The sequence below is a fragment of the Charadrius vociferus genome, unplaced genomic scaffold (genome assembly GCF_000708025.1).
Source record: "Charadrius vociferus isolate BGI_N301 unplaced genomic scaffold, ASM70802v2 scaffold210, whole genome shotgun sequence".
Classification (NCBI taxonomy): domain Eukaryota; kingdom Metazoa; phylum Chordata; class Aves; order Charadriiformes; family Charadriidae; genus Charadrius; species Charadrius vociferus.
Window position 1 is genome coordinate 200915 of NW_009646421.1, and position 11320 is coordinate 212234.

The 11320-nt window shown below is 41.1% G+C and overlaps 1 protein-coding gene across 1 annotated transcript in view; it reads left to right on the forward strand.

Annotated features, from left to right (window-relative positions):
• Nucleotides 1–1099: 1099 nt before the first annotated feature.
• ESD (esterase D) overlaps nucleotides 1100–11320 on the forward strand; it is a 13528-nt gene continuing 3307 nt past the window's right edge. The window contains exons 1-6 of the mRNA XM_009880933.1: nucleotides 1100–1171; nucleotides 2097–2185; nucleotides 3841–3939; nucleotides 6652–6776; nucleotides 7647–7766; nucleotides 9418–9516. Coding sequence (XP_009879235.1) covers nucleotides 1104–1171; nucleotides 2097–2185; nucleotides 3841–3939; nucleotides 6652–6776; nucleotides 7647–7766; nucleotides 9418–9516 — 600 coding nt within the window. The 5' untranslated portion in view covers nucleotides 1100–1103. The remainder of the gene's footprint in view (nucleotides 1172–2096; nucleotides 2186–3840; nucleotides 3940–6651; nucleotides 6777–7646; nucleotides 7767–9417; nucleotides 9517–11320) is intronic.

Genomic DNA, 11320 nt, shown 5'->3' on the forward strand with positions numbered 1-11320 from the left:
GGGAGGGTGCAAAGGGAGGCGCAGGAGAGGGCTTTGGTGCGGCGGGAAGGGGTGGTTGTGTGGAAATTTAGTGCAGGAAGGGAAACGGGAGGGAGGCCGAGGTGGGGCCGGGGCCGGTGGGCCCTGCCCGCTGCTCCAGCGGGCCCTGGCTTGATGCTGCCGTCGGAGTGGGCGTGAAGCGCTTCTGCGTGGACGCCCCTCGACTGCAGCCCCGCTGGGGTGGTGGAAGAGAGTGAACAGGCCCTGAGGGCTGTCGGTGCTGCGTGGTTTTTGTGCACAGGTATGAGGGAGGGAGCGTTTTCGTTTATGGCATTTTGTTACCTGCTCGGATGTTACCTGGTTTCTCCTCAGGATTTTGCTTGTGTGCTGACCCTTCAGGCCCCTTCCCCTTTCAGCTGCCTAATTGGCCTTGCCGTCTGTGCAAGCTCAGACGCTTAACAACAGCGCCTCCAGTTGTGTCAACTTTCCCCAGTTTCCATACCAAGTTTGCTATGAGTGTGCTACCGGCTGTTTTAAAACTCCCGTGACTGTTTCCTTGCTTGTATTTTTTCATACTGTTTCTTTCCCATGGAAATAAGCCTTCTGCCTCTCTCTCTGTGAGGCCTGTCTTTCTGCCGTCCCCCAGAGCTTTAGAACAAGGTAGTTAATTTCTGTCAAAGATGTGGTAATTAGTGGCTGGATACTGGCACGCACGGAGAAGGAAAAGTGGGACAGGTTTCCCTCCTGCATGGTCATTGTGGAAGAGGCAGCCTGGCCGCTCGTCACAGGCAGCTCCAGGCTAACCACAGCACCTGAGAGCAAGCTATGGTTACTGCAGAGGTAAAGGTGATTGGAGATGTGGGTCTGTAGGGAAGCAGGAAGGTCTTGTCAGCTCTGCTCTCAAGAGTTCAGTTCCCCCTCCCCTCCATTTCTATGGGGAAATAGAAAGTTAATGAAAGATCTGAAAGTGTTTGGAGGAGATTCTTTCTTCTGAAAAACTGTGACATTAAACAAAGGTGTTCTAAGTTGCATTCAACTTTTATGTTCTCATAACTCACTGTAAATCCAGGAATGTCTTATTTTCAAATTTAAGTTGTTCCTTTTTTTTTTTTGCAGATAAGGCCATGGCACTGAAACAGGTTTCCAGCAACAAATGCTATGAGGGTTTCCAGAAGGTGTTTGAACATGACAGGTAAACACTACAAAAGCAACCTAGATATTTAGCATGGAGCAGTGAATCCATACTGTCATTGTTGTCAGTGTTCTCAGTCCGCAGGAAGATAGTGTGTTCTCACTAATATCCATATTTCAGTAAGGAATGCTGTCTACTGCTGCTTTGGCTGTGTTCTGCTATTTCTGTGTTAATGTTTAACATGTCTAGTATACTTAGTGCTGCAGATCTGAGGTGGGAAGCCAGTATTTTTACTTCTGAAAATGAAGGTCCATTACCTTGGCTTGTCCTGTTTGCAGTGCAGAGAACCACTGTGTGTACAAAGTTCCACTCACTGTACTGGATACTTCACTTCTACGCACTCCTAAAAAGCTGTGAGCAGAGAGATGCAGTAGATACAGATCTTGTTTCATGAAGGCAAACAGAAAAAAAAATCGCTTTTTTTCATTTCTGATCCAAAGAAAAAAAATCATTAGTTATGCTTAGATAAACTCTTATTGACAATTTTAGGCTTTGGTATTAACTGGGCAATCGGTTGGTCTGTAGATTTAGCAGATTGAAAACCTCTCTTTCTGGGGTATACTGTGCAGGTTATGTTCTGCAAGTTATGTGGATGTGTTCTTCAGTAAAAATTACTTTCCAATTTAGTAGAAAAAGCTCAAGTTAAATATCGATGGAGTTCAAAATTCAATTTTCAAACTGTTCCCAGTTAGCAGCACAGCAAAAATGTGGCTTATCTGTAAGTGTCTGTTTTAAGTATATTCAGAACAAGGTAGGAAGGTTAGCTGTTGTCAATTCAGGAGGATAAGGCTGAGTTTAAAAATTGCTTTTCACTTTATTTGGCTTAGTTGTCATAATTCACAGACCAAATCTCTCTTCTTTTTTAAACGTTAGTGACCTTGTTAATTAAGTAGTGGTGATAACAAAGAGTTTTTTATTAATACAGTGCAGAGCTAAAATGCAAAATGAAATTTGGAATCTACTTGCCTCCAAAAGCAGAAACCGGAAAGTGTCCTGTGCTGTATTGGCTCTCGGGTAAGTAACACAAATTTTAGTAACTTAAAAAGATAAGCATGTTTAAGCTACTGCGCTACTGTTACTGGAAACCTGATGCGGAGGTACTGCCGTGGCAGCTCTTTCGATCTACAAAAGTCTTGTGGAACAGGCATTTACTTTGAGTGTATTGTGATAAAGCTGGATGCAGCCGGCCTCAGGGGGTAGCCTACCGGATTGTGTTCTAAAATGCTCATTGTTCAAAATATTCTACCCTTTTATTCTGAAATCTACATACTTTTTGTTCTAAACTATACATATTTAAAGGTTCTCCTCAAAGGCCTTCCCATTGGCGCACCTTCCGCTTCCCTTTGTCTATGACAGACTGCTTCAGCTAACAGGATGGGGGGCAAAATCTAGCTCATGGGAGCCAGCAAATTTGTCCTCTGGACCCCACCTTATTCTGAGTGCTGGTGAACTGGTGAACTTGGAACTGGCAACTTGGAAAAGGGGGTGCTGTTCGCTGCTTTGGTGCCAGCACATCTAGAGTGAGGTAACACTGGGGGATCAGAAGGGGCCAGGGGCTGAAGAGGGTTGTGTGGCAGGAGTGAAATTGTCTCATCCACAGCATTGTTTCTTCATCTCTCCAGCTCCTGCGGTGCCCTATCCAGCTGCTGTCTTGCTGGGTATAAGGCAAGCTGGGATGAGACTGTATGGACAAACATATATTCCCAGTTATCCTGGCTTTGTTCCTCTGCCCTGTTCCTCTCATCTCCCTCAGAGCTGGGTCGTGCACCAAAAGTGCATAAATAATGTTAAGGCATTGCTTTCAAAATTTATGTTGGCTCTAGGATTAATTAATTAAATCTTTTTTTTTTTTTTTTTCCTATCATTCAAAATGAAAAGCAGAAGCGCTGTCCTGTAATTTTCGGAATGGCTTTATTGACACTTGTGTTTAGAAAGGTGGACAATTAACTGGTAGTGTGGAGACTATATTCCTTATATGTATTAATTTTACAAAATAGCTGGTACGTCTGATTTGTAGAATGACAGTGCACCGGGTAAAAATGAATCAAAATTGTCTGAAGAGCTTTGAGTGATACAGCACATTTACCATGCTGTCTTGGCTAGTGTATCAGTCAAATTAGGTTACTTGTGACTTGTCCTCAGAGAAAACTAGAATCATTAACTCCTCTCAAATGGCACAGTAAAGAAAAATTGAAATACTGGTATGCAGTATTATTTATTTGTAATTGGAGTTCAGTTGGGCTTGCTGCAGTACAAAAGGTACGGATTGCTGTGGGTTTTGGAGCCAGAGTGCTTACGGGCCTTCATCCTGTCTAAAGAATGTAGTATTTGACAGACTACTTGCAGAATTCTGTAATGCAAACAGCTGAAGTGGCAGTAGAGAGAAAAACGTAGTTGCGGGGTTAGGTGTCAGAAGTTAATGTTACCCTTAGCAACAGTGTCTGTAGACAGTGGAGTCAATTGTTTGGTCAAACGCTAGTGTGACTAGATGTGAAAGTGCAACTCTGTTTCTGTGGATTATTAAGTATTGTTGAATCTAGTAAAAAGACTTTTGCGTGTTTAAGGAGATGGGAATCGCTCTTATTTTTCAAAACCTTTTCTGTCACAAAGGTTTTTGAGGCTGGTGTGCTCTGAGCAATGTGTAACCAAAGATATTTTTATTTCTCTAGGGTTAACTTGCACAGAACAGAATTTTATAACGAAAGCTGGTTTTCATCAAGCTGCAGCTGAACATGGCCTTATTGTAGTCGCACCAGACACAAGCCCACGTAAGTTTTAACAGATAACAGTCATCTTTATCCTCACAGAATGGAGTGCTGCGGTTTGCTACAAAGTGTGTTGTCCACCTGAGTCAGAATACGACCTCACCTCTATATCTTGCACTGTTTGCTAGATTATATTGTCTATATTCTTAATAACATGGCAGTGAAGGTTTGACATTTGAAACTCTTTTATTGTCATGGCACTAAAACTAGAACAAAGGGGCCATTTATTTCAGCACAAAGGAGGAGAGGGAAGAAAATGAAAACGAGAGGCATGTGTTACCAGAGATACTTGCCTGTACTTTGTGGCTTGCTGAGACTTTAAAAAAATCTGCAAAACTGTGTTGTCATGCAAAGATGTAATGTTTACTCTGTCTTGTGTTCTGTCTTCTAAAGCCTGTTATATCTCCAGAGGATTCCAATACTTAGAAAAGCAAACCAGAAACCTTTCCCCCTGCAGCTGCAACAGGCTCCTGATAAATGGCTTTTTTAAATGATGTGCTGTTATTTGCATGAAGCTGAGCTTATGTCTAGTATGGGAAACCTGAAAATGGTGGATATGCAGTTACTGGAAATACGGTCTTTTAGGGATTCAGTGTATTATGTTTAGCATTTGCTGGATTCTGCTAAGATCTCATGAATGCTGTATACAAAGGTGGCTGTCTTCTAATATTTCCCAAGCTTTAGTGGGTCAGATCTGAGCACAGGTAATAGGGGAATGAAGTGGTGTTCTTTCCAGAAAATATTTTTCACATCTAGGTTTTGAAGTTGCATAGGGTCAAAGAACAGAAATGAATGTTTCTAATGAAAAAGAGGGACAGAAGAGCAAGGCTTGTATATTAATGAACTTTACACTTCATTGTTGCTATCTGCTGCAGACCAGAGATGGGCAACTAGCCTTTGCATTACACGCATTATGTGAAGATTAGAATTACCCTTGAGTAATTATACTGGGACTTGGTTTTGGTGTTGCCTGTGTAAGTTGTCTCTATCAATGTGAAACTGCATTTGCCTAGCTCATTGCTTTGTCCATTTTCATTTAAAACCTTCTTTGCAGCCTTTTAGTCTAATAACTGATTGGAATTGCTCCGCTGTTTAGATGAATTTCAGTAGGTGTTTCATATTATACTCTTAGATTTTAGCTTAGAGACCCCAAATGTTCTTAAATCTCTTTGAGCTGTCTGGATAAGTAAGTGAAGAGCAGTTCAAATGTAATCACAAATTAAGAGATTTGAGGGTATGTAGAGAAAAGGCTAATATGTATGCTTTTTAGCTCTGTAGTTAACGACTAGGTAAGAATTACCTTCCGGGAGCTAGAAGATGTATCTGGATGGGGCAAAAGATTGCATGAAACCTGAAATACCTGTCATTACAGATCCTCTGTTAGGCCCTGACAGACTTTACTTTTCCTTCTTCATAGGGGTTTGCTTTTCCAGGTGGGCGTGCTGAGCAGCATTTTGCAGGTTCCTTTTCAAATTTCTTTTTTCAGGGTTTTCCTCAAGTTTCTTTTAGCATAATTAGCGATACCTTCGTTGCTTGGCAGGATTGGGCTGAGTTTTTAATCCATCTCTGAGGGACAGAAGGTAGCAGACTTTTTATATCCAACACGTTGTGTAAGCACCCCCAATCCCTGTCACTGCTGGACTGTTAAGTTAGAAAATTACACAGTGTTCAAGGGCATGTCACTGGGGCAAACTCAACTTTGATCCTTGTAAAAGTCTGATCTTGCACTGTGACAGGGTGGTAGGTATTTCTGCACAAATTGTCAGGGACTGTCACATTACGCCAGGGTTTGCAGTGTAATCTGACAGTGCTGAAAGCCCATGTAATTTTGGATTGTAGAAACGAGGAACATTTTGGAGAAAGGGAGGCTGTTATTTCCTGTCACATATACCTTGAAATATTACATTCTGTTCTGCAAACTAGGCGGGTAAATCACATGCTAATCAAAGGGAGAGTAAGAGAGGACTGGATGCGATGTATTGACTTTCAAGGAGACGTCTGCAAATTTAGTTTGAAAGTGTAGCCTTGGAAAAGAGGATACAACCCTGCAGTTATTCAAGGAAGAAATTACTTAAGTTTTATGGGGAGTTACAGGTGGGAGCAATGAAACAAATTGCAGAAAAGGTAGAATTATATACTTCAAAAATCATAGGGACAGTAAGTGCTATTATGCTGTTGAAACCTAAAAAGGGAAGTGTAGCAGACATTATTTGAAGCACATAAACTGGTGTGGACACACCATTTGGTGATACATAGTTCTGTCCTTCTGGGGGAAAGAAAATTTTCTACAGTTTGTTTCTCACATAATTTCTTGTACTTGATGGGATGAGGTCTAATAACTGAACTAAGCTGACAACACCAACTAACAAGTGCCAACTTTTGAATAAGTCTCTGGGTAAATTAGACGAAGCTTTAGAGTATTAGTTTAGGAGAGATCTGTATGATATGTTTATTTAGGAAGGGATACTGAAACAAGTTAAAAGTTGGATACATCTGTATGTAATATGTAAGTGGCATTTTGAAACTGATGTTGAAATAAGGCTTGAAAACACTGTAGTAATGAATAAAAATCTGAATTGTCTTCTAGTTGGAAGGGTAGAGACATGTTGATTGAAAAACTTGTGTCCCAGGTCTCTGATTTATATGGTAGGTTTTCCAATTCTGAAAAATCTAGTAAAGGAAACACAGTAACTACAGAAGGAATTTTCATGGTAGGTGGCTGCAATATTGAAGGAGAAGATGAAAGCTGGGATTTTGGCACTGGTGCTGGTTTTTATGTGGATGCCACTGAAGATCCTTGGAAAACAAACTATAGGATGTATTCCTACGTAAAGGATGAGGTAACTGTGCTTCTGGGTTCTCGTGGAAGGGGTACGGTTCAGTCATGCTCTCTGTTCCTAGCACCAAAGCTTGCTTGATAGCCTATAAATGGTTGGTTGTTTTCTTGCTCTCCTCTTTTGTAAAAATTACTTATTATTTCTTTTTTAATCCTCGGTTATTTCAGTGATTGGATTTACCTACTTGTTAGGCCCTTAACTACCCTGTTACTGTGATAGAACTGAGGAGGTAGAGAACTTCAGCACAGAGGTAATAACCCCTGGCTGGGGTTGAGTAGGAACTCCTTGACTTTGCTTTCCTGCTGGAGATGACACAGAGTTGGCCTACATTTCATTAGTTGTTTAATCTCTGCTCTTGTAAAATATTTGCTCTGTTGCTCGTGGAGCAACCTACCGCATTTCACTGCACCACTATTTCAGTTGTATTGCTCATTTAGACTGTTTTCACTGTCTGTCTTAGGACAGTGGGGTGGTGGTTTGGGTTTGGGTTTTATTTTTTTTGTTTAACTGGGTGCAAAAGGAAATCCTTAAAATCTATATAAGAAATGTGAGCATCCAGTTTGCCATTCTGGTCACTTACAGGAGCACGTATTTATGTATCTATTAAAATGAGACTGTGTATTTATTCCCACATCTTGTGTTACAGGACTATGATAGATTTCTATAGAGATACTTTGAGTTACTTATTATCAGATGAATTGTTTCCTTTTGTTTTTGCAGTCCTGTTCAGATTGCTTTTAGGCTAGAACCAAAAATGTGCCTTTGGTTTCAGTGGCTTCCTGGCATTGAAATGCACTAGTTATTTGTGTATTTCTTTGTCTAAACGTACTCAAGTTGCTTTAACATTTTTATTCCACTGTTGTTCCTTTACAGCTGCCTAAACTAATAAATGCCAATTTTCCAACTGACCCTGAACGAATGTCTATTTTTGGGCATTCCATGGGAGGTCATGGAGCTCTTGTTCTTGCTCTGAAGAATCCTGGAAAGTACAAAGTAAGATACAATACAGTTTATATAAGGTATACTAAGGCTTATATAGATTTCTATAGAAGTGAAGACAGAAAACATAATACCAAGTTTTGTTATAGCATTAAATGCATTAAATATATAAATAGTTTTAGTTGTAGCAGTTCATTGATAGCTAATTATTAGAATATGGAAAATTGCCAAAATTGTGGAATGTGAGTATCACTGAAATTAAAAAAAATCGGCAAATTTTAAAAGTTAAGAAAAGTTCCATTTCTTTTGGATGATGCTACAGTTCTTCCAAACCAATTGTTACGTTTAAATATTAACAGGGTCCTTCTAGCTCTGGAGTTGTGTGATTTACTATATCTTTTCAAATCTTGTCTTGTTCATTTTGGAGTTTTTATTACCAGCAAACCTTTTCATCACCATTATATGTGTGTTTGCTTATAATTTACTACGGAGTCTATTAACTCCAACTAATAGCAAGCATAACTGTAAGAACCTGAACTTCACACAAGTGGTATCTGTAGGACATTCCCCCTGCCCTGAGATTTGCATGTCAGCTTTCCTAAAGATTGATTTTTGGAGTATCGAGGTACCTGAAGTTGTGTTCATTTGTATTCTATTTGAACCTAAATCAAACATGCTGGAACTGATTTGCCTTTCTTTTATACTCATGAGGGTTGAGAGAAATTTTGTTGTTCTTGTTGGAGATACGCTTGTGCAAAATGCATTTCTGCGGGAGAATCGGGCATTGGTGTTTGAGAGATGAGGGGCTCTGCCTTTGTGGATCAGTCCTTTCATGGGCTGTCCTGGCCCTGCACTTTGTAGTCAGCTGCTGCAAAAATGGAACTGCATTTTTGAAAATAGCATAACATTTGCTCAGTGTCATTAGCTTGGCATTATAAGAGAGAGTTGAATGTAAGATAAAGCTTTATTTTTATCTCTCCTTTTTATCTTTTGGAGCCAGTGGTTCAGAAATTTCTATTTTCACTGTTGGCACTTAACTGTATTATCTAAAACAATTAAACATTAAATTGAAAATACCAAAATCTTAGGAGAACTGGCAGTGGCTCAGATGATTTGTTGCTATTTCTTGCAAGACATAAGAGTGGCAATATTGATGTCCCAAGGCCAAATCCAAAAGAGGAATGTAAGAATAGGGCTTGGACTTCTGACAGCAGTACCTGGAGTTGTGATCTGAAATGCGCTTTTCTTGACCCCTGATCCTGGAGGTACCTCAGTTCATGAGACACTGTTGCATGCTTAGCCGGTCTGAGCAGCCCCATGCCTCAGGGTTTTGTTAAGCTCTGCCAAAATCCAGTGGGAGGTGAGATGATCTCACACTCTGACCATGCTGACCCAACAGTAGATTTGAGATCCTTCCCTGCTGATTAAGGGAATTCAAACCAACATCTCCCAACAGGGAAAGGAACAGGGCATCTAGCTTGGCTGATGTGCAAAAAGGAAAGCAAAACTGTGGGGCTAGAAAAAACAAATAAGAGGGAAAGAGGATAATGATTAGGGCACTTAGCTCAGAGGTTTGGTGGAGGAGTCATGGGTTCTGGCAGTAACTTGAAAACAATTTTTGAAAAGGCTTTTTGTTTGCTTCTTAGTTAGCAGAAATCACTTTTCTTAATTAATTTCTTTTTTTCCATGCTTTCTTTCTTAACAGTCTGTATCAGCATTTGCTCCTATCTGCAACCCTATTCAGTGTCAGTGGGGAAAGAAGGCGCTTGGTGGATATCTGGGATCAGATGTAAGCAAATGGGAGGTACGTGTTGCAACTTGCCGTCCTTTAATAACGCATGAATGAGTGATCTGTAGATATATCGCAGCAAGAGTCTGGAACAAAATTCCGGGGTGCCCTTGAGCTGGTACTGCTGTTTTACTGCACCCCTAGGCATGGTAAGCATTGTATGTTTCTGGTGGGTATGACTTGCTGTTGTCTGATGGTGCTTATAACAATACAACCTGTAACAATAATACAACCTGTTGTAGGTGACCCTGCTCTGGTAGGGGGGTTGGACTAGACGATCTCCAGAGGTCCCTTCCAACCCTAACAATTCTGTGATTCTGTAAATGTAATGAGATAGAAGGCTCTCATCAAATTGACTAAATTCCTCCCTGTTTTATGACGATCTTAAAATCTGGGCTAAGAAGAGTTATGAGCAGTCTGAGACTTTCTCTAACACATGAAAGCAGCGAGCAGTTTACAAGAGTGTTAGGCTATAGCCTGGCTCTCAAAAACTCAGTTCTCAGTATACAAAACAGCTGTTTTTTTATAGTAGCCTGGAAAGAGAGACCACTACAAACTGTTCAGAGAGTGATAAGCCTCGTGGCATCTGCAGGGGCAGCCTGCTGGAGGCAGCTAGCAGAGGAGCCCACTGGATACTTGGAAATTGGTATCACGTAGAATGGGATTAAACCAGACAAAGTTAGGTTTTAGCTCTACGGCTCTAATTTTTAAATATAAGTGGTCGTATATGAGGGGCTAAGATACAAAAATTTTTGTGTGCGTGTTGCTGCGCTGTTTGGGCAGTCCTTCAGTATTTGTGATCTCAGCATAAACATTGCACTGTGTCCCTAGAATTAAGTTAGAAGGGATCATTGTGACCAAGTACTTTTATTTCGTTATAAACAAATACAAGTTTGCAGTTAAATCCCTTGTAAATTGGATTAAAATACCTCTTGGGAAGACATCCAGGTCTGATTAAAACATGACAGGAATGGAGAGCACTAGCTGCTTTCACAATTGTAAATAGAGTAGTTTATATATTTAACAAATTTGCTTACACTTAACATAATAAATTTATTTTGAAAAAAAAAAAAACCCAAGTGTGTTTTCTGACCCCCTAATTTGCTTTGGAGCTCTTCAGTAAACCCAGTCCAGTAGATCAACAGCAGGCGTGGGGAATAGACTTAGACCTGCCTTTGGCTCAGATTTCACCAGCAGTGCTCTTCAGGGTTCAGTTCTAGGGCCAGTCCTGTTCAATGTCTTTATCAACCATGTGGATGCAGGAGTTGAATGCACCATTAGCAAGTTTGCTGATGATACCACACTGGGAGGTGCCGTTGACTTTCTTGAGGGACAAGAGGCCTTGCAGAGAGATCTAGATAGATTGGAGCACTGGGCTATGATTAATGAGATGAAATATAACAAGTCAAATGCTGGATTCTGCACCTGGGACAGAGTTAAGCCAGGCACAAGCATAAATTGGGAGAGGAATGGCTGGAGAGCAGCCCTGCAGAAATGGGTCTGGGGGTGCTGGTTGGCAGCAGGCCCAACAGGAGTCAGCACTGTGCTGTGACAGCCAAGAGGGCAAACCGCATCCTGGGGTGCATCAAACACAGCATAACCAGTGGTCAAAAGAGGTGATTATCCCGCTGTATTCAGTATTGGTGCGGCCTCACCTTGAATACTGTGGGCAGTTCAGGGCCCCACGATTTCAGAAGGATGTGAAGGTCCAGAGGAGGGTGACAAAGCTGATAAAAGGCTTGGAAGGAATGTCCTATGAGGAGTGGCTGACTTTGGGCTTCTCCGGTTTGGAGAGAAGGAGGCTGAGGGGCCACCTCAT